A 21,603-nucleotide genomic window follows, 5' to 3' on the forward strand; every position below is an offset into this window, starting at 1 on the left:
GCATTGCCAAGTGATTATACGCAAATTGCAGAACAAACACGGCGAAAGCGAAACCAGTTTGTGACGAAATCACGGAATCCCCCATCAACTCGAGCAAGAGACAATTTAGCTGGCGATGCTTCAGTGGGCCCCAGAACGCGTTAATTTCTGAAGCCACAGCCCCAAAACTAAATTATCATTTTTTTGAGGGTTACCTTTAGTTGCCGGCCGATCAAGATCGTGGAAAACCCAATAAAAATAATCACTGAAGCGATCGCAAACTACAATCACCCGGCGATTTTCAAGACCAACCAGAAAAGGCGGAACAAAGACGATTAAAGAGTACTCTAATTTCCAAATGACATTGCAACTTTAAAATATTTAACAAATTGTTTCGAAATATTATAGGGGTGACCTGTTTCGGAATTTCAAATATATTTTTAAATAAATAAATCGTTTTTTTTTATCATGAAAATATTTTAAATCAGAATCATTTAGGTTTTAAGTATCCCAGCATAATTTATTTACTTTAATTTATAAAGTAGCTATTAAAATATTAATAACAACATCGTTAGGTCGAAAATATTCAATACTAAGATTAAAACATACTACATTTTCACCTTACGATTGTACGAAACGCAAAATTAAGTTTAAAGGGCTTATATTAGTGAGAGTATTTAACATCAACTCAATTCACTAACAACATGCAAAACAAATGACTTAGACAACAAACTCAAACGAAGAACGTGCAGCGAAGCAGGTCGGGATGAGCGATATGGCCCGCCCGCATTTGTTTGGCTCATTAGCACTTGTTACTGATGCTATTCCGGCAGATCTACTTATATGACTAACTATGTTTTTGATAATTGTATGTGTCTAACTCCTTTTGTTTATTCTGGTCAATTGTTACGCCTTCACTTTCGTTTTCAGTTTATTCACCTCGAGTTGACGTCAGCGGATTTACCAAAGTTAGACCAACCCACATCTTGGCTAGTCAGGAAATTGTAGTTAGATTCGTTGACAGCGTGGATAAAAAGAATAAATTTGCGTCTTTGATAGATGAGTACAAGGGAATCCATCGAGTTTAAATGGGTTTGTTTTTCAGCCTTGCTTGAATTTAAATGAAATTATTGGAATAATAGAAAGAGTCTTATTTTGGTTTTTAAGTTTAAGAAAAATATTTAACCTGAAACTGCTATATAAATTGAGGATGGATGTTTAAAACAATGTTATTTGCTTTATTTTAAAGATTTGTATTGGGTTTAGGCTTGATGATGTCTTCTAAAAGTGTAAGTTAAGGTTACTGACCCACTATCAGTCTTTTTAATATTAATTTTTCCATAGTCCAAACTCCAAGTGACTCTGTACTAATGATTATAGTCTCGCATTTGTTCTATAATTATGCTAAATCTCATTATTGTAATTACTGCGAACTTTACTTCCGTTTTTAGGCGACTATAAGAATGGCAAACTTTAATCTTTTGCCATTGAGTTGTTCGCCAGCCATGAAGGTGGGAGTACATTAAAGTTTTAACTTCTTAAACTAAATCGCTAATTTTGATTGTTTCAAAATGATTCAGTATTTCGCATTGTCTTTCCTGTTGTGCTGCCTGATTGCCGGAGCTGTGAGTGCCCCCCAGTTCCCAGGATCAGGATTTGGCTATGGATTTTCACCCTATGGAGGATACGGAGGATATGGAGGAAGTTATGCCTCAGCTAGTGCGGCAGCGAGCAGTAGTTCCGGAGGATACCAAGGATTTAGATATCCAGGATACGGTGGCTATGGAGGATTCGGCGGAGGATATGGCGGAGGCTACAATCAGCAGTACAATCAGTTCAGCAACTACAATAACTACGGATCTTCTGGATATGGCGGCTATGGCTATCCATTCGGCAGATGAGTTGGGAAAAACCGACTCGTAACTACTAGAAATTTCTGCCCCTGTTTTGTTTGATTTCTTTATTTGGCTTTTAATGTGATGGAGGTCAATAAAACGTAAATACCCAAAATGATTCAACTTAGTGTGCATAATTTTTTTCTATTTACCTGTTTGCTATCAGACTTGAATTAACATGCTGAGCGTACATTCTGATGCGGTATTCTCTTTTAATTTTACTTCAAATATCGTTATGTTTCTAAACTAAAAATATATATGGCACGTTTTCCATTGACATTCATAGTCTTCAGCTCATTCATTTTTACATTTCTTTTCTCATACCCACTTTTTCACTTTTTGCTCTCAAAAAACCTGAAATTTTCAGGGGCAAATCATGTGCATAAGGCAAATATAAACCACAGCCTGAAGTTCACATCGGCGGCGGCAGCAACAACAAAAGCGGAGACAAACAAGACCTCTTCAACGGCTGATTGCATAAGGGCGATTCGAATCGCTCACAAAACGCGTCAGTGAGATAAAAACGCGTCCACTGCCGTGCAGACGGTTCAATTGATCACGCGTCTTTAACCAGCTTCGTCATCGGCCCACACAGTTGAACTTGAAGTTTTTACGACAAGTTATAATAATTTTAAAAATATAAAATAAACCTGTGTCTATTTTCAAAACATATTTAATCAATTAAAGTCCGCACACAAAGTAAAGATGCAATTCATTGTAAGTGATAGTTTGAAATTGATTTTAATTAAACAAGAAACAGTCATATATTTCTATATGGTGTGTTAAACAAGTGAATTCAAATAATTTAAAAACATCTAAAGACTTACCTGAATAAAATAATTCGTGATTGGATTTCATTGGCAAACATTTTATTTCTGCATTTCAAATTTAAAATCTTATATTTTCGTTTCGACATTCGTTTTTATTGTTTTAATTAAATCGTGCTACACGTTTTTATACCCTTGCAGAGGGTATTATAATTTTGGTCAAAAGTGTGCAACGCAGTGAAGGAGACATCTCCGACCCTATAAAGTATATATATTCTTGATCAGGATCCCTCCTGAGTTGTATGCATGTCCGTCTGTCCGTGTCGTCTGTCTGTCCGTCTGTCTGTCCGTCTGTCCGTCTGTCTGTTTCTCGCAACTAGTCTCTCTTTTAAGCTATCGGTTAACTTTGCCCCTTCTTTCCTTTGCGCAGTTATATGTCGGAACGGCCGGGATCGGCCGCTATTTTGCCGCCATTAACTGATTGATCGTCTTTGGTGTTTGTTAGTTAGTTGGGTTTTTGAGTATTAGAATGCATCTTGATATTTTGGAATATAATTTACAGAGTTTAAGTCAACTTCGGCTCCAGTTAGCTTCCTTTCTTTTCAATTTTTTGTTCCAAACTTTTTTAAATAAATGTTTTTTATCTTTTTTTTAACTTTTTTGAAAATACCATGTTTAAAACTTAACTTATCGAATCAGTCTCTTAGTCAAATAATTATATTTTAATAAACCCTTAAATTAAAATTTCAGTGTTCAAAAATGCTCCTGTTCCTGGGAGTCTGCATCCTGTTTCTCCTTCCGGATGCTTCAGCCGGAAAAATTAAACTACTGGCTTTTAAGGGACCACACGCCGGATTTGTGGCTCTCAAGGCTCGTACTCCAAAGTTGCTGGGCTTAAAGAGTGGATTAGTGGGTGGTGCTGCTGGATTTGGACTCGGAGCGGCTGTGGGAGCCAAGTTAGGCGCTGGATTAGCGAGCCATGGAGGAGGCGGTGGTTTCGGTGGTGGTTACGGCGGAGGACACGGCGGAGGATACGGCGGAGGCTTCGGAGGTGGCTATGGAGGTGGCTACGGAGGAAGCAGCGGCTACGAGCACCACGAATATCATCACGAAAGCCATTACAGCGGAGGATCCGGATACGGGGGCGGAGATGTCGGAGGCGGCCTTTGGGGAAAATAAGTCTTATTTAGTGCAATAAGTGAAAAATCATGTGCTTGCCATTAGAATCAAACATTATTGTTATTTAGTTATAATTCATTTCACCATTTATTTAGGTAATAAAAATGTAGATATGAATCCATTTAAATTTTTTCAACTATTTACATGCACCTTACATTTTGTTCGACACCTAGCGATGGTTAGTGGAGATTGACAACTTGGTGTAAAACGAAGTATAGATGGCGGCACTTATCACTGGCCTATGGAGGTCTTTTGAACATTGCACACCAAGAGGTTTCCGTAGTGTAGTGGTTATCACGTGTGCTTCACACGCACAAGGTCCCCGGTTCGAACCCGGGCGGAAACAAATGGATTTTTTTTGTATTATACATAAATTTTAAATAAACTTAATTTTACTGAGATTTTTAACGCAATTTTATTGCTACAATTAGAATTGTTTAGCTTACATTAATTTAAGATTCGTATTGACAAAGATTCACTTTTATAATTATTCAATGCCCAAGAAATCTTAGAAAATTTGTATTAAAAGTTAACTACTTTGACCGTTCTTGAAGCAAAACTTATAGAATTATTTTATTATTATTTCACCTGTATCACAAGCCAAATATGTTTACCTGAACTTCCATTTTAAGCATTAAAACTCGTGTTTGTTTTTAAATAAACTCGTGTTTATATTGAAATAAGTTTCCCCTTCATTAGCTAATATATCTATAATGTTACATTAAGAAATATGTTTTAATGCATTTCGAATCGAATATATATCGAAAAATATAAAAAAAAAACAAGAAATCATTTTGTTTAGGGTGGGAGAAAAAAATTTAGCCGGGCTCAACCGGGATTTGAACCCGGGACCTCTCGCACCCAAAGCGAGAATCATACCCCTAGACCATTGAGCCGCACGTCGAATTGGCCGCTGTTTGCCAGTTTCGAGCCAGACCAGACAAAATAATTGTGTCACAAATCAAGTTTTAAATAAAATCATACAATCATTTCATGTTAACTATAATAAATATATATTTAAAAAAGATACATCAACAATATTTTCAGCGTCTCTTAAAGATGCCACCTCCAAAGCCTCCGCCGTAGCCTCCGCCAAATGAACTAGCGGAGCTGAATGAGGATGCGGAGGCAAAATTCTGATAGCCACCAAAACCGCCTCCATAGCCCCCTCCAAATCCACCCAGGCCAAGGCCACCAAATCCACCCTTCCAGCCGTGCTTAATGGGAACCACCACGGGCTGGGGCACCGGCACTGGGATCGGTTGAGGAACGGCCACGGGAACTGGGACAGGTTGGGCCACGGGATAGGGGACAAAATTGTTGTAGACGGGTGCATACCCTCCTCCAAACTTTCCACCAAAGCTATGGGAGTGTGAAAGTCCCAAGCAAAGCAGCATGGAAAGACCAAGAATAGTTATCTGAAAAAGGGAAAACATGTCCCTAGGCTTACGTATGAAAGTAACACCACTTACCTCGTTTTGCCTCATGTTGTCTGTTGGATCTAAGCGTTACCAAGTTTAGAACCGCCGTATTTATAGCAACCTCCAGCACTTCCTGTCGAGTTCAAAGAACTGTTAAAAACTTGATTCACAACCAGTTCTCGAACCTATCAATTTTTATTGTGCCAAAATTTAGTCGCAGCAACTATCGCGAAAATATAACAAATCGTGAGAAAAACATTGAAATTGGTTAAGTTGGGCGGGTTGAAGGTTGCCTATCTGCCGAGTTCCGGGGCAGTGTGGGCGTTAGTTTTTAAGAACATTGGTATAAAAACTGAAAGAATCGATGGCTAGGCAAGTCAGTCAAGTTCAAGACGAACTAGAAACATGGTCAAGATTAGCTGTTCGGTGAGTAATATCAGAGTATTAAAATTGTTTAGCTATTTCCAAATGGATTGTTTTCCTTTTTACTAGTTGGTGGTGCTCCTTTCGGTCTGCGCCTGTTCTTATGCTCAATATGAGTATCCACAGCAGCGTCCTTCCCCGGGAACTGGAGCTCAACCAACTGGTGGACCGGTGGACAATAGAATCTTTGGAAATCTCCTCGGTGGAGGTGGAGGCGGTGGACTCCTTAGCGGACTCCTTGGAGGTGGCGGCGGAGGAGGTGGCGGCCCATTAAGCAACTTGCTGGGCGGCTTTTTGGGCGGCAATCGCCCACAACCTCAGCCCTACCCCGTTCCCGTTCCCGCCTATGGTGGAGGATATGGTGGTGGATTCGGTGGTGGCTACCCGATCGGAGGTGGCGGCTACACAGGAGGTCTTCCTGGTGGCTTTCCTGGAGGATTTGGAGGTGGCTACGGCAACCCCTACGGCGCATATTATGGCTAATCCCATCAGTTGTTAATTTTCCCAAGTATTAATTTCAAGTGTTTTCAAGTTTAGATTAGATTTTTAAGTTGTTGAAATATTAAACATTAAATTAAAACCCAAGAAAAACATATCTTAACTTGTCCATGTTGTTTTCATTTTTTCTGACCGCTGGCCACAAGGGGATGTAGCTCAGATGGTAGAGCGCTCGCTTAGCATGTGAGAGGTACGGGGATCGATGCCCCGCATCTCCAAAAACAAATATTTTCCTGAATATTAGTTTTTAATTATTTTTCCTTGATACAACTATTTATTTTCAAACTTATTTTTGTTTTCCCAAACTATTTATGCTTTCACACCACGGCAAAAATTTAAATAAGCAAATGGCTTCCCTGCTTCCAAGCGGCTCAATGGTCTAGGGGTATGATTCTCGCTTTGGGTGCGAGAGGTCCCGGGTTCAAATCCCGGTTGAGCCCGTCTGGTTTTTTTGCCTTTTTGTTTTGGTTCTTTAAAAAATTATTTATTTTTTATTAAAAAAAATAAAAAACTATTTCATTTAAGATGTAAGATAATTTAAGATTAATTAAAAAAATATCCCAACTGGAGATGCGGGGCATCGATCCCCGTACCTCTCACATGCTAAGCGAGCGCTCTACCATCTGAGCTACATCCCCGACGTGTTAGCCTGTGTCAAATGCCCTACTTATGAGTAATCATGGTTAAAATGTCTCTCCTTTGGACGCTTTTAATTCGCTGTTTGCCAACATAACTTCTTTCTTGGCCAACCATCTGGTTTTAACCTTGCAGATAACAAATGAGCAATGAGAGATCTTTCAAACAAACTTGTGCATTTAATTTCCGTTTCCGGCCAGCGAAAGTTGCCCAAAAGAAAGCACAACCACCTGCCAAATGATTCTGGGGTAGCTCCTCGTTGCTTGTCACTGTTGTTTCAGCACAAACACAAATAAAGTCCTGGACAAATGCATATGAAGATGAAGAGAAATGGACTGAGTTGAAGAGTTGAGGAGTCAACGCCTTAACATATGGAAAAGCAGATTCCGGTGGCCAGATCCCTTCACTATCTGCACTTTCACACTTCTGTTTATTCAACTGTCGCTTGTTTGTTTGTTTCTGCCACGCCCTTGGGCATGGGCAAAGCTCTATTATTATTTTCGCAAGTTATATAAAAATAATAACAGGAGCGGACACGGAGCTGACCAAGCCAATGGATAGCCATCCATTATGCTGCCGGGCATTTATTTGCCAAACAATTGAATCTCTCCCCAGCTCCTTGGGCAGCTTCCAACCACTTCATCAGCCATCCTCGTCTGCAGCTATCTTATGGTTTATGATGGAATCAAAACAAATGCCGGAGCATCGTGGCTTCAGCTTCTGCTTGTCCGGAACCTCGAACCCAAACTTCGGCTGGCAAGGATGGTGATGATGAGTTTGTTTATGCAGATTGCTTGTGGAGTTTTTCCTTTGGCGTTAATGGATAAATGGACGTGTGAGTGTGTGCGTGGTAACCCTTTTTGTCGATTTTTCAGGGCAGCAGCGCACTTTCAAAATCTAGTTGGTAATGTAAACAAAATGATTTTAATTGCACAGCTGAATGGGTTTCGTTTAATTTTATTGATACCAAGCTAAAACTTTAAATCTTATTTGTAATTACATAAGTGTAAAACATTTTTGAAAACTATTTAATTATTTGTTATTTATATTTTAAATATTCATTCTTTTTATATGCAATGGTTTCACGGGCTTTGGTTTTAGCTCAGATTGCTCAAATTTATATAAAGTTTAAAATATTTGAGATGTCCAAGTTACAGTTAAAAACTAAATATTGAGTTTTATTGACAATATAATAGGAAAAGTTTTAGTTGAAGAATTCTCTATTTTCTTATGTTTTTTTAAAGCACTCATTTCAATTAATATTGCATTGTTTTCATTTACTTTGTCTGCACTGTTTACTTGGGGAGCGTTTGCTCGGACTTCTCGTTTTTCCCGTTTATCCCAGTTGTGGTAAGGGTATTGGAAATGGTCCTGGCCGTTGTCCAGGTCCTGCTCCTGGTCCAGAATAGCCGCTGGCACTGGCCGTTGCCGTGCCCACTGTGGAGGCCGGCAAAACTCCAGGAGACGGCGGAGACAGGGGCATTGGTGGTCTAAGTGGCGATCCACCATATCCATATCCATATCCAAATGGACTTGAAGCTGAAGCGGTGTTCTGATCATTTTGGTAGATATAGACATTGCTGTTTCCCTGAGCCTGCTGCTGATTCAGTGGCATGGTGTAGAATCCTCCAGGAGTAGTGTAGTAACCAGGCTGTGGACCAATGGCCGACGGACTGCAGCCGTATACGGGACAATTGTAATAACCAGTTATTGGATAAGCAGAACCTGCAAACAGCGGATCCGGATTATGATAGGCAGTCCAGCGATTGCGCCAGCGACGAAACAAACTGCCCAAAAAGAAGAACGATCGTCCATCGATGGGCTCTGGTCCGGAAGGATCCTCATCCATATCCCTTTCGGTCTCTATAGCCATAGCTCGATTGCTGTTGGCCAGGATTAGCAGAAATACAAACTGGAGCACTGACATTTTCCCAACTGCATCAATTGAAGTCTCTGGTTGAACTACTTTGAATAACTTAAAGTAACTCCCAGCTCAGGGAGTCGACTGAAGATAGGCTGCCTAATGGGCCTTGTAATAAGCATTCGAGTGCTGTAACTTCGTCAAAGCCAACAAACCGTGAAAATTTATTAATATTATTATATGCTTTCAAGGCTGCCCCTGTTACCTACAGAACTCTCTTCAAGTAAAATTTGTATATTTCTGTTAATTTCAATTGCAGTATCTTAAAACTTTAAATGGGCATATCAATAAATCATGTATGATTAGGCAACATTCCAGACAATTAAAGGCGAGAAAACAAATAAATTTTATCGAATAAATGGTTTTTCTTGAATGAATATTGAATCTTTTTCATCAAACGATAAAATTGGGACAAAAAAAAAACTAAATTAATCTGATTTTAACGCACTATTACAATCGAATGAGCCGTACGCTGCGAAAAAGACAGCTTCGCTAAACATCGGGGATGTAGCTCAGATGGTAGAGCGCTCGCTTAGCATGTGAGAGGTACGGGGATCGATGCCCCGCATCTCCAGCAGGATATATTTTTTTATATCAATAGGATTCTTTGATTTTCTTTAAGTAATCACATAGCTGAATTATTAAAATAAATTTACTTGACAATAAGTTAATTTAATAGGTTTTATAAGTATGCACCTGCAACACGACTTCTTTTGTATTTAAAAATTCACATAACTGAATCTTAAGACTAACTTAACTTTATTGTAATAAAAACAATATATACAAGTTTTATAATACTGCGTTTTTAAGGGTTTTACCATTTCTAGTAAAAACTCTCGAATTTTGGTTTTTAACCAACCCGCACGTGCCAGCAATTTTTCATTATTAAACGTAAAGAAAAACTTGAAGTTTTTGACTCTCGCTGCTTGATTTTATTTTGCCACATTACATGCTTTTGTGAGGGCACAAAAAACGTTTTGAGTTATGAGTTCTGCGTGCCAGGTGTACTAAAAGTCAAAGAAATTGCAGAATATGCGACACTCAAATACCTTGGAAAACACTGCCGCCAAAGAATTCAGCAAACACAAAATCAGGAAAGAACACAAAAGGCTGAACAAAATCCGCATACCCAGCGATTACCTGGAGGCCTGTGAATTAAGTGTGCAAAAAACAGGTGACAACAATCAGTAAGAGGTGAAAGGAAGAGGCGCCCGTCCGTGTCTGGAAAAACAAAAACAAGAACCCACAAGGGCTGTGAAAATTCGCGCGCCCGTGAAAATTTCGCACGTTTTTATGGACCATGAACTTCATGCACCCCAACCAGCAGTCCTTCCAAAATTTGAGTAATGGCCACATAGATTAGCTAGCGACCATTTGATTTCTCCAACCCAAAGTTCATTTAATTAAAAAAATACGCAAAGTCAACAGAAAAACTACAAACGAAATTAGAGCCAGAGAAACTTTCCATAAACTTTGTTGCCATCGAAACAATAAAAACCGCAATCCTCGGCCGGACTTTGCCTTTGTTATCGAAGCTTGAAGCGGACAATGGAGTGTCCTTTTTTACGACAAAGCCAAATCCGGCGGAACCACATAAATTATGTTAATGCTTAAGCTATGTACACGCCCACTATGTGCGACTCTGGCTGGACTGTCCGTCCGGGATAATCAGAAAAATACACAGCACACATCGGTTGGACGAGGGACATTTGCTTAGTGGTTTTGTGCGATAGTTTCGGTGCTGTCCATTGAGAAAATTGCTGACAATTGCTAAAAACCTCGGGTGACGATGGGGTCTGGATCAGCATTTTTGGGGTGGGCGTTCGAGCATTGCAAATGATATATGTTTGAACACATGTTGGGGGCTGGAATTGAGCTTATTCGGTTTGAGGGCAAGTCTGGGTAAATATTGGGGGATATTTGTCGAGATTGCCAAACTTTGAGATCATCAAATCAGGCCATCCAACCAACTTTTGTATCCGATAAGTGAAATCCAACTGCAGACGAACAGATATTAATTCTCGGGAGGAAATTAGAAAAGGACATTGCTGTATCCGACTAACAAACAAAAAGGACGCTGGGAATTAAATTCATAAAAATGATATAGCATTGTTCAGCTTGTCAGAAGTTTGTTTTCGCTGCATTGTTACATAATTATATGCCACGGAGTTATCGTTGGGCTTGAGTGCGTTTGGGTATAAAAAAGCAAGATAAGCCAGAGGCGAGTGCATGTAAATAAATTGAAACAAATAAGCTGCTGGCTGCCGGCTAATTGCAGGCAGCCCCTTTTATCGCGGAGAGCGAGTGAAATTGAAAAGCCGTTCGTTTCATTTGCAAGGCAAATATGCGCCGGCCCCGGATCTCCGTAACTTTTTTTTCACCTTGCGGTGGACAACATCGCAACATGCTGTCGAACATTTCCGCCGGTCTGTTTCCGTTATGCAACGCCGCTGCAAGGACAACAACAGGTGGATGTCATGGAGGATGTGCTGTGGGTGGTGAATCCGTGGCCAGTGTTTACGCAAGCAAAACTTTTTGTCAGCTGTCATCGGGGCAGACGTACAAAAGAAAAACGAGAGTTTTTCCTTTATTCCGGTTCCAACAAGTCGCAGGCTCGAAGACTGACAGCTGCAATGCATTGCACTGCATGTGCGGGATGGAAAAAAGAAGGGGAAAAAATAAATAATCCACACAATTCGTGCTTGAAGGCCCCGGCGAGATTCGAACTCACGATCTCCTGTTTACTAGACAGGCGCTTTAACCAACTAAGCCACGGCGCCACTTGCGGTAAACCGGAAAATTTCGAAACTTAACTAGTGCAAATTTTTCTAGTTCTCATGGGTCACCAAAAATAGTAAAAAGGCAAATATTGATTTTTTAATTAAAACGAAAGTAATAAATTAAGATCACATAAATAGATCAAAAAATTGAAAAGTAACACAATCACAATGTGTAGGCCCCGGCGAGATTCGAACTCACGATCTCCTGTTTACTAGACAGGCGCTTTAACCAACTAAGCCACGGCGCCATATGATTTTCGAGAGACCAATAAGCTTTAATTGCTTCGCCTAATTTAAATTTAAATTTAAATTGATATTAATATGTATCAAACAGAAATATATGGAATTTTTCAGAATATAGCAATTCTTAAAGGAATGCTTATATATAACTTTTTAAAACTATAAAATGGTCTATTCAAAAAAACCCAATATGTTTGGCTCTTTTAGTTAAGGACCAATGGCAGATGTTATATACAAGTACACAAATCTTTAGAATATGTACAAATAATATACATATATAAGTATTTGACAAACTTACCTTTTAATGCTTATTTTGCTTTGTGGGTAAATCTCGATATTAAAAACGGTAAAGTATATCAACATACATATATGCAATTGGGAGTCCCCGCGGATTTCACAATTGCTTAAGGGGAAAAACAAATGCTTATAGCCGTTTATCATGGGCTGATTAACAGGCTGAGAAGAGAAAATTGTAGGGGAATGTACCAAAGATGCGTGGGGTTCTTTTGTGACAAAAGGCATGAGACTATAAAAGCTGCTAGCGTGCATTTTTAATCATTCAAAACACATTTCACTGTCCAAGTATAAAGTCAAAAGAATTCAAATAATTAAGTAAAATGGATTGCCAGGCGACAGGAAACCCAAAGACCGGACAGGCAAATGCCCAATGTGGAGTAATGGTGGGTGACGATCTGGCCAATGCTCGGGCCGGAGTTTTCGCCTCTACTCCAGGCACCGGTGGACCCGTCACCAAGGGAGTTTATGGAGCGCTGAACGCGTAAGTCAACTCTTTACTTAAATGGAAAAAAATTCCCTCATTTATTAATAGTTAAATAAAAAAAAAAAATCCATTAAAATAACCAAAAAAGACAGAAAATCGTATAGTTTATAGTTGCGAAAGTGCCCAGCATTTCAACATCTTTTCTTCCCCTATTACAGTAATGGACATGGACTCTCGGTACAGCATGGACACATTGAGGGAGTGGGCAGTACCACGACCGCCGCAGCCCAGGCGAATCTTCTCCATACCCCGAACACCGCGCTCAACGCCACTGCCTTTCACAGCCACAGCCGATCTCACGATCAGTTCGGAGGCGGACTCAATCTCCAGACGGCGGCGGGTCACCAGGCGGCAATTGGGGTCACCCGAGTGCCGCAGTTCGATATGACTACAGTCCAGGGTTCAGGGAGGGCCAATCTGTACTCCTCACCCAGTGGCAATCTCAATGTCAATGCCACTGGTAGTGCCAATCGCCACTTGAGCGGACCACATCGTGGCAGGACCGATTTCGGCACCGGACTCAACTTGCGCTACGATTTCTGATTTTTTTAAGTCTTGGTACTTTTTATTTTCGAACAATTAAATAACAATAAACAAAAAATAAAACTATACAAAATTATTATTTTTTATTGTAAGAAAGATCCGATACAAATATAATTATTCAATTTCAAGAATCTTGATTTCATCCTATATCCGAAAGGGAAGAACGGCCAAGGCATGGATGCTGAAACTCGGTATGAACCTTATTATCAATATTGAATTTAAATTCTTCTATATGTGTATTTAAAATAAAAACATAATAGCTTTAACGAAAATTATTAAGCGCCCAAACCGCTCATCGATTTCCCATAATTCATCAAGCGAAATTCGCACAATAACCAAACCATTCATGGGAAATCCTTTGGAGTTCGGAAACACATACACAGATGAACGTAGCCATGAGAAACCAATTTTTGACTAGTCAGCTTTTCCAGTTTTTTTCTCAACATGCAGGCAGCGCAACCGTTAAGTGCCATAAAAATAATTCAAAATAAATTGCTTTACATAAAAATTTGGTTTCGGCAAAGACGCGCAACTGTTTTATAAGGTGTATAATTTGGCCATAATAATGCGCATCATGGCAGCACCCATCGCGGGGTTGGTTATTAATTCTCGGTCGACGCGTCGCCGAGGCCGAGACATAAATAACGCTTTTTATGCGTGAATATACTCGTACTTTGCATTTTTCGCAGACACGGCGGAGTCCTAGTTAAGCCGTAAAAATTACACCAGCCAGTCAAGAAGCCCTGACTTTGACTTTCTGGAAGGGCCAACGCAAGTCATGTCAGCTGGCCTAATCCCCAGGTAGATATCCGCCTTGATTGGCCGCAATGAAAGATGCCAAGTCAATATTTTTGATACACCCTTGGGAGCCTTTGTGGGGATGGAGGTATTGCTGAGTGGGATAAACGCTGACTTGTAATGTCATGTAATTAGGGTAATAATCGGCTTGCCACTCGAGGCCTTATCCCGCAGCCCAAAACGACTTTGTTATGCAAATGCCAAAGCAAACCGTGAATATCCTGCGGCTTACGCATTACTCAAGGTTACAAAAATTATATTTTCCGGCTCTAGAGTCATCTTTAAATCTTATTCTTTTAAGATTCCAATGGACCGCTTTATTTCACCTCGCCCTCTGCAACACTGGAAAATCAATAAAGGGTCTTCGTTGACAACCGTTTCCAGGCAGCCAAAATGCCGGACTAATAAACATTATTTATCTGCAAACTGTATTACTATCTGCAGACTGCATATTTCGACAAACTACATTTATTCAAATGGATTTCACGTACTGTGAGTTCCCCAGCACCGTTTCCATTGACACCTTCAAGGCCTATTTCAATCTCACCGATGTCAAGTTGCCCAAAGTCGGCGGTAAATCATTGGACACCATCCAGATCCCCAGCGAAGTCCTGGAGGGCCAGGCAAATCAAGCGAAAAGTCTGCGACATCTTGTGCTCGATGCCATCGTTGAGAATTGGAGTGGTAAGCAAACGACTTTAAAGTGGCTAATTCCAGTAATAAATTATTATTTTATACTAATTAAACAATAAAGAAGAAAAAATTAATTTGTTTTCATGACATTTAAAACGTTTAATAACTTGAAATCGCAATTAATATTGAACAGAAATGTTATTTTGTTTGATAAGTATTAAATATTTGAGTTTATAATATTATCATCACTTAAAAAATATTTTATTGCCCCTTTAAAAATATGTTCAATACTTTCTCTGCAATTATTTTTAAACAAAATTTTATAGAAAGGGTATTTATTTGGTAAATTGCGAAATTAGCCAAATCGACAGTTTTTTTGCGAAATTGAAAAGATGCAGACATTGCTCATCCGCAGAGTTGCCGCTGTACCGACAACTGAGACGGCGCGAGGACCGCAACTACCTCCTTAGCCACCTGGACACGCAGCTGCCGCTGCAGCTGCTCAGCACCCACATTCGCGAGGACTTCTTCTGGCAGCGCTGCTACGGCCAGCGCTGGAGGAGCGCCCCACTTCAGGCGCGGGGCAGGGAGCGGCCCTGGATCAACATCTACATGGAGCGACATGTGCAGGAGTTTATTGAAAGCTTGCCGACGGGCGACTACGAGCAGGAGGGCAACGTGCAGATCGTCCTGGACATCTGTGCGGCGTACATAAATCAGTTGGAGATAAGTTTCCTTCAGCCCGCCCCGTCCACAACCGACGCGAATGGTGAGTAGGGTGTCAGGACTTGGGAATACCCTGGGACTACCTAAAGATTGCGTTCTACACGATACCTTGGCATTGCTCTTTTGTGTTTATTAAAACCACAGTAAAAGTATTCATTTTGAGAACAGTAATGTAATGTATTTCTATATAAAGGAATGAGGGTATAACTTCTTCGTCCTTTTACACGTATTCTGCAGATCACATTCCGCTTGATTACCTGCTGAGCAATCTGCCGGATTTACGCCAACTGCGACTGAGTTACAGCACCAAGACGGTCGGCTGCAATTACCAAATGGGCTGCAACCAACTGACTGTCAGGGATATTCTGCATTTGACCAAGGGACTGAGCCAGTGTCACGAGTTGCGGAAGTTCTGGTGAGGACTGACTGCTTCAACGAGTCCCTGTTGACTTCTGCAAATCATTTGCTTTTCAGCCTGCACAACACGAAACTGATGCCGTATCAGCTGCGATTTCTGGCCCACAGCCTGGACAAGGGTTGTCACCACCTGACCGAGATGTCCTTGCTGCACTGTGCGGTGGGCGATGCCGGAATCCGCTGCTTCTTGGAGACCTGCGGCAGGGAGTCCTTCGGCACTCTCACCGTCCTTGATTTGACAAATAACAAGATCAGTAGGTGTCTTTAGTTATTTCATAGATAATTAGAAAAATATCCCTCTTGATTAGAAAATATATTTTAAGCAAACTTTCTATTTTCCAGCTGAAGAAGGAGCCTACATTCTTAGTCGCACCTTAAGGCATGTTCCCCTTAACCAACTTGTGCTGCGTTTAAATCCCATCCAAAGTGACGGAGCTGCCGCGATTTTCAACACCCTTCAGGTCATGCCCATCAAGGAGCTGGACCTGGGAACTTGTGGTATTTCGGAGACCATAACAAAGCTGTTCATGATGCTGATTTGCCAGCATACCACACTGTTGGACATTGATTTATCGAATAACTCTTTGGGAGAGGTAGGCTAACCGAAATCTTTCACTCATCTCACATTAACTCAATTTATGTTAGGACTTTGGAAAACACCTACTGAAGATCATTAGCTGCAATAAAGTTCTCGAAAAGTTGGACCTTCGAAATACCGGTCTATCTTTGGACATGCGTCGAAAATTTCAAGAATTTCTGATCAAAAATGTGGATCGAAAAAAGCATGAGGCCCTGAAGCAAAAGCAACGCGATAAGTTTAAGGCCATGATGCAGCTATAAATATATTTAAATGATATTTATAGTTAACTTATTCATTATGAGGAGCAGAGAAAAATACATTTAGAAAGTCAAAATTCGCCAGTAAAATTGCAAAATAAAAAGACAACTACTCTTTGTATTAACTTTTTAAACTATGAACTTTTTTAATAGGTAATAAATTCTTAACGAAAGGTGAATTTTGCAACACATATAGATTTTTAAAAAACATTGAAAGCATAAAAAGTAAATTACAAAATTGGGAAAACATAATTTATTAGAAACAGTAAATTCAAAAAAGTATTCACTGTTTCCGCCCGGGATTGAACCGGGGGCCTTCCGCGTGTTAGGCGGATGTGATAACCACTACACCACGGAAACTCAGATGAATCTATTTTCCTCCTAAGACAATTTAAGTTAAGATATTTTTTATATATTAAGATTATAAATAAGATAAATGATAAAAAACTGATATTTTTAGAAATGTTTAAGTTCAGGGAATAAAATAAAAAGTATTCATTGTTTTTTTCTCCTTCTTTCTTCACCAAGGGGTTGCAACAACTTAAGCAGCAAACCGTGAAGCAACCTCGAAGCTTTCAAGCCAACTTTCATTAACCCTCGACCTTGTTGACTTAAGTCAACAAAAACAATGCTAACCCCATCAAGATTGCCGAGGACCCAACTCCCTGACCTCATCTGTCCCCTCCTAATGGCCTGGCCCAACAACAACAGCCAACTAAGTGGAAACACTTGAAAATGAGTTGGAAAAAAGGTAGAAAGTTGTTGAAAAAATAAATAAAAAGAAAATTCAGTTTGTTGCTATTTTAGTAGGTGTTTTTGTTGTTTGGCTTGCTCTCATTTTTGTAGGGCTAGTTTGTTGTTGTTTGTCTTTGTTGCTCTTCTTGGCACGCAAAGTGTAGAAATTGTTTGTGCTTTTGTTAATGGCATTTTAAGTGCGGTTGGTTTAAGGACACAGTAGTACGGTAAGGGGTTAAGGGTTCTCTAAAAGTATTTGCCATTAATTGGATTAATTTCCATAAGCCTTCAGGTCAAAGGTGACAGCTTTTTTTAAATGTGCTTCTACAAAATTGCTTCCCATTCTTGCCAGTCTTTAAAAACCTTATTTTATTAATCACATATCTAAAAGAATGTTGCTCGAAATATACAGACATTTCCCATTCGTCTGCACCTTTATTATCTATATTCGGGCTTGCTTATATTGTTGTTGCTATTTTTCAATTAAAATCAAATTGTATTTTTGTCTGGTGCAACTTTTTACTCATTTTGTGCTTATTCTTTTCCTCATTTTGTTTATTTAGGACCTTGTTTTGTTTATCTGCGCAAGTAAAAAAGCAACACTGAAGAAGAATACAAACTCTGCGGCAGGATACACATCACTCCATTTAGTACATACATACATATATGATAATTGTGTTTTAAAGTTTGATATGTGGACAAAGTTTTTTGGCTAAAATGTCCAGGCCCTGAACCTCGTCTGCTGTTTCGCCACCATATTTAGCAGCTCATAAATCTTCAATGGATTCAGACTTGTGATTTATAACGAGCCAGAAACTTGAACCAGCAAAACAATAAAAAAAAATATATAATAGAAAGGAAAGTGCCAAAAAAAGTGGGGTGGTGCAAAAAAGCTTTAAAGTAGAAAAATATTACGAAAACCATCTGGTCAAAGAAGATATATGAATTTGAGAGCACAGTATAAACACTTCTTAAAATATTGAATTTCTACAGTTTTACAGTTTTAGAGAGTTTGTTTAGTTCTAATTTACCATGCAAGGCAATCTTATTAAATACATTTTTCTGACTCCTCAAAAAAAACACAAAAAAAAAATTGAATTTTTCCCTTTCTAATCCTTTAAATTGGCCCATGCCACCATCAATTAGTTTTGCGCCTAATTGTCATATTTTTCTTCTCGGTTTTTGCCCTTTGTCCAGTTAATTGCATTTGGTGTGGGCGTCGGGAGTGGCTATTTGTACCATAGCATGCCCTGAAAACTTTAGACAGTTATCATCATTATTTATGATATTCCTTTCTATTTTTGCGTCTTTTTTTACTTTCGGACCCAAGCATGGCAAGGGGTTAAATGTGCCAAATGGGCAAGCAAAACTTTTCAAATTAAATTAAAAGCATGCCGAAAGTGCCGGAGACAAAACAAAATTTGATGAGTCAGCTGTCGTGCTACGAAAAATAATTGGAGCCAACTGCAGTGTTTAAAAGTCAATAAATCAGCGATCCGCTGATGAGGGTAAGTTGGAGAACGACCGTTCTTTCAGGTCTAATTAAATAAAAATAAAATAGGGATCAAATGAAAAAAAATATCCTCTTGGAGATGCGGGGCATCGATCCCCGTACCTCTCACATGCTAAGCGAGCGCTCTACCATCTGAGCTACATCCCCTTCGTGAATAACGGGTTTTTCGAGGGCTTTAAAAGAAACAAGAGAAGGTTGTATAGTTTCCCAGTGCTTAACCCTTTATATGCTAAAAATCATTTCACAATGCAATTTACAATGATATACCTATGTATTATACATTTGTTGTTAGCTGAAATCGTTTTAAAAAACTACTTTATTGCTTGGTAAGGTTTAAAGTGTATCTTATCATGTGCTGGAAAGAAAATTAATAATTTCTAAGTTATATATAAGGTATAAATTGGAATACTGTGATACATAAGGATATAAATGAATATATGTGCACCATATAAGTATTTTTTTTAAATATTGATCTTTATTTGCATTTAATTTATGGTTATTAATGAAAGCTAAATAATTTAGAATAATCGCAGTTTTTAATTAATATAAAATATTTAAATGACAAACCGATATTAACACAATATGATGCTTTGTTAGATTATTTAAGACTAATTTACTCGAATGGGTTAAGTTTTATTGAGTAAAATTATGCATGCCTGCAGCACGCGTGAAAGAAACGTTTGAAACCGGTTGACCCCCATTTCAAAAGCCATGTATTCAGGTATTATGCATGCCGAAAATGTGTCTTTTAATGGCCTATAGCTGTTATGAATTTGATAATGTTTTATAAGTTAAAAAATTTTAAAATTTAGACTCTTATCGTAAGCGGCTCAATGGTCTAGGGGTATGATTCTCGCTTTGGGTGCGAGAGGTCCCGGGTTCAAATCCCGGTTGAGCCCGTATTTCAACTTTTTGCTTCTTTCTCCCCCCAAAGAAAGTCAGGCAGAAAATATAGGCAGAGAGATAGAGAGGGGAGGGATGGTAAGAGTAAACAATAATCATTTTATACATGCTGTGACAATGTGACTTTATTGCCAATACAATAGATAAAAATTCAATTCAGGATTGTTTCGCCTCACCCACCGCCAGCGCCTGACGTTTTTATGATTATTTCACTCCTTTATATGTGTTTTCTGTTTGGTTTACTGGATGACAAATTTGCATATCCCTCGAGTCGGGTGTGTTTGTTGTCCTCGCATATGACAGCCCTGGGAATTGCCCGATACCAAGTCACAATCTCAATGCCAATCGCATGATGTGCGAATTGCCACAAGGACTCTCGTCCTGCTCCTTTTTCCTGCCATTCTCTAAACAATAAAGAATAATCTCCTTGGGCTCTGGAGCCTTGTAGCAGAAGTTTGCCTAAGCATTGGAATGTGCCACGTTTTATTGCTTGTAATTTGCATGCAAGTTGGCATTGAGTAAGTTTCTTCTTTTATCGCCGACTTTAAGAAGCTCAAATGGAGCGTGCGGCTACGGATGGATTGCCACAAGACTTAAGAAAGGCAAAGTGCAAAGTTTGATCGCTAAGCATGACTCAACCTATGCTGGAAATTAGAAACAAATCAGTAGTCTGACTTAGTTAGATATTGAAAAGTATATTCTCAAATTTGTCATTACTTATCGGTCTGATAAAACTAAGATCTAAATGTTAAACTTTATTCAAACCTTAAATTACAGTTCATTACTTTGACTTGTTCTTTGAATAACCCCTTAAAAATAGAGCCTTTTCATTATAATTCCCCAGAAGGTCCTTTTCCTTTAACCCTGACTTGCTGTCACTGCGTATTAATCAGCAAACCTTTTCGCCTTAACCATTTGGCCGGACAATATTTGCCAATCAATTGCCACAAACACAAATTGTCCATTTTCCTGTGGCCCGTCGCCTGTCGCCGGAGCGGAAGGAATTTTAAAATTCAAATATAAAATAAAATACCCAATTGAAAGCGGTTACAATGAGTTTGGCTCGCGTTGACAGTGGCAGTCAGTCAGAGTCCGCAATATCCACGATTTCACACCCACAACGGACCCAAGATGATGGTAGCAGATGGTCAGGGGGGATTTTTGTATATCGGAAGACCGCAGCAAATAATATTGAAAATCCGTAGACAATTGTGTACACACCGAGGGAGACAAAATGCCGGAATGCCGGTCGAAACCCGCACTTGAGGTCGCTGGCTAAATGGGCAAATGAAAATGAAAATCAACTGAGTTGGAATGAAGAGAGGTACGGTTTTATTTCCACTGGGTCTTTATTAAAAAACTTTCACCCTAACCACTCGCCTAAAAATGCCAATTAAATGCAAGAATCTGTCCAGCTTTGGTTTCGAATTTTGCCATGAAATCCTAGACGTAAAATCCCACCCACCCATCGTAACTCACTCATTAGCACAAATCATTGCTGAAGCATGCTGGTGCATATATCATGGCCTAAAAAAAGTGGCCGAAAATATATGCAGGCCTCACAAATTATGAGCATTATCATCAGGAATCTGGATTCGGTGGTCAGGGAGCAGAAGACGGCCAAACCGTAATCCACTGTGGAAATGTACAAATGATTTGCCAGCAAATTGCAACAGCTTTGGTCCTCGGCCTGGTCATTTCTGCTAAGTGGACAAATCTACCACAAATACGAAAATCACCCTCATTATGGCCAAAAGCGTAAAATTCCTTTTTTTTCGTATCTTTTTTTGTGTGTGTGTTTTGTTATCGCAATGTCGACAAGACCACTGGCCATGTAAAGAGACAACAGTGGACTCCAGTGGACTGCCCCACTCCTCCCAGTATCCCAGCAAAAAGGCGACAATGTTCACGAGTTGAGGCTGGACCACTGTCAGCGGGACGACTGACACTAAAGTGGTTTAGGGCGATAAGATGCCCG

The 21,603-nt window shown here is 39.5% G+C and overlaps 7 protein-coding genes and 11 non-coding genes across 18 annotated transcripts; 10 read left to right on the plus strand and 8 right to left on the minus strand.

Annotated features, from left to right (window-relative positions):
* Window positions 1-1,550: 1,550 nt before the first annotated feature.
* LOC108052419 (shematrin-like protein 1) lies at window positions 1,551-1,880 on the plus strand. Its single transcript, XM_017134814.2, has one exon. It carries the CDS (start codon window positions 1,551-1,553, stop codon window positions 1,878-1,880), a length of 330 nt encoding a protein of 109 aa, XP_016990303.2.
* Window positions 1,881-2,398: 518 nt separating this feature from the next.
* On the plus strand, window positions 2,399-3,877 carry LOC108052423 (glycine-rich protein DOT1). Its single transcript, XM_017134817.2, has 2 exons — window positions 2,399-2,591; window positions 3,392-3,877. The coding sequence occupies exons 1-2, from the start codon at window positions 2,580-2,582 to the stop codon at window positions 3,818-3,820; spliced, it is 441 nt and encodes a 146-aa protein (XP_016990306.2). The 5' UTR covers window positions 2,399-2,579; the 3' UTR covers window positions 3,821-3,877.
* Window positions 3,878-4,093: 216 nt separating this feature from the next.
* Trnav-cac lies at window positions 4,094-4,166 on the plus strand. Its single transcript has one exon. It is a non-coding gene; the product is annotated as a tRNA-Val (tRNA).
* A 478-nt stretch (window positions 4,167-4,644) lies between these two features.
* Window positions 4,645-4,716, minus strand: Trnap-ugg. Its single transcript has one exon. It is a non-coding gene; the product is annotated as a tRNA-Pro (tRNA).
* A 147-nt stretch (window positions 4,717-4,863) lies between these two features.
* Window positions 4,864-5,371, minus strand: LOC108052427 (larval cuticle protein F1). The gene is made up of 2 exons (XM_017134822.1): window positions 5,293-5,371; window positions 4,864-5,238 (listed from the first exon to the last, which is right to left on the minus strand). The coding sequence occupies exons 1-2, from the start codon at window positions 5,305-5,307 to the stop codon at window positions 4,864-4,866; spliced, it is 390 nt and encodes a 129-aa protein (XP_016990311.1). The 5' UTR covers window positions 5,308-5,371.
* A 263-nt stretch (window positions 5,372-5,634) lies between these two features.
* On the plus strand, window positions 5,635-6,147 carry LOC108052428 (acanthoscurrin-1). Its single transcript, XM_017134823.1, has 2 exons — window positions 5,635-5,667; window positions 5,734-6,147. The coding sequence occupies exons 1-2, from the start codon at window positions 5,647-5,649 to the stop codon at window positions 6,145-6,147; spliced, it is 435 nt and encodes a 144-aa protein (XP_016990312.1). The 5' UTR covers window positions 5,635-5,646.
* A 160-nt stretch (window positions 6,148-6,307) lies between these two features.
* On the plus strand, window positions 6,308-6,380 carry Trnaa-agc. The gene has a single exon. It is a non-coding gene; the product is annotated as a tRNA-Ala (tRNA).
* A 150-nt stretch (window positions 6,381-6,530) lies between these two features.
* Trnap-ugg lies at window positions 6,531-6,602 on the plus strand. The gene has a single exon. It is a non-coding gene; the product is annotated as a tRNA-Pro (tRNA).
* A 125-nt stretch (window positions 6,603-6,727) lies between these two features.
* On the minus strand, window positions 6,728-6,800 carry Trnaa-agc. Its single transcript has one exon. It is a non-coding gene; the product is annotated as a tRNA-Ala (tRNA).
* A 1,334-nt stretch (window positions 6,801-8,134) lies between these two features.
* On the minus strand, window positions 8,135-8,725 carry LOC108052420 (post-transcriptional regulator MKT1L). The gene has a single exon (XM_017134815.2). It carries the CDS (start codon window positions 8,723-8,725, stop codon window positions 8,135-8,137), a length of 591 nt encoding a protein of 196 aa, XP_016990304.2.
* A 495-nt stretch (window positions 8,726-9,220) lies between these two features.
* Trnaa-agc lies at window positions 9,221-9,293 on the plus strand. Its single transcript has one exon. It is a non-coding gene; the product is annotated as a tRNA-Ala (tRNA).
* A 2,132-nt stretch (window positions 9,294-11,425) lies between these two features.
* Trnat-agu lies at window positions 11,426-11,499 on the minus strand. The gene has a single exon. It is a non-coding gene; the product is annotated as a tRNA-Thr (tRNA).
* A 174-nt stretch (window positions 11,500-11,673) lies between these two features.
* Trnat-agu lies at window positions 11,674-11,747 on the minus strand. The gene has a single exon. It is a non-coding gene; the product is annotated as a tRNA-Thr (tRNA).
* Window positions 11,748-12,328: 581 nt separating this feature from the next.
* LOC108052421 (attacin-A) lies at window positions 12,329-13,131 on the plus strand. The gene is made up of 2 exons (XM_017134816.2): window positions 12,329-12,517; window positions 12,679-13,131. The coding sequence occupies exons 1-2, from the start codon at window positions 12,357-12,359 to the stop codon at window positions 13,061-13,063; spliced, it is 546 nt and encodes a 181-aa protein (XP_016990305.1). The 5' UTR covers window positions 12,329-12,356; the 3' UTR covers window positions 13,064-13,131.
* A 1,206-nt stretch (window positions 13,132-14,337) lies between these two features.
* On the plus strand, window positions 14,338-16,543 carry LOC108052425 (protein NLRC5). The gene is made up of 6 exons (XM_017134819.1): window positions 14,338-14,545; window positions 14,910-15,263; window positions 15,458-15,635; window positions 15,695-15,891; window positions 15,980-16,230; window positions 16,283-16,543. Exons 1-6 carry the CDS (start codon window positions 14,338-14,340, stop codon window positions 16,475-16,477), a joined length of 1,383 nt encoding a protein of 460 aa, XP_016990308.1. The 3' UTR covers window positions 16,478-16,543.
* Window positions 16,544-16,761: 218 nt separating this feature from the next.
* Trnav-aac lies at window positions 16,762-16,834 on the minus strand. The gene has a single exon. It is a non-coding gene; the product is annotated as a tRNA-Val (tRNA).
* Window positions 16,835-18,796: 1,962 nt separating this feature from the next.
* Trnaa-agc lies at window positions 18,797-18,869 on the minus strand. The gene has a single exon. It is a non-coding gene; the product is annotated as a tRNA-Ala (tRNA).
* Window positions 18,870-19,549: 680 nt separating this feature from the next.
* Trnap-ugg lies at window positions 19,550-19,621 on the plus strand. Its single transcript has one exon. It is a non-coding gene; the product is annotated as a tRNA-Pro (tRNA).
* The last annotated feature ends 1,982 nt before the right edge of the window (window positions 19,622-21,603 follow it).

This window comes from Drosophila rhopaloa, unplaced genomic scaffold, assembly GCF_018152115.1.
Source record: "Drosophila rhopaloa isolate 14029-0021.01 unplaced genomic scaffold, ASM1815211v1 contig_178, whole genome shotgun sequence".
NCBI classification, from domain to species: Eukaryota; Metazoa; Arthropoda; class Insecta; order Diptera; family Drosophilidae; genus Drosophila; species Drosophila rhopaloa.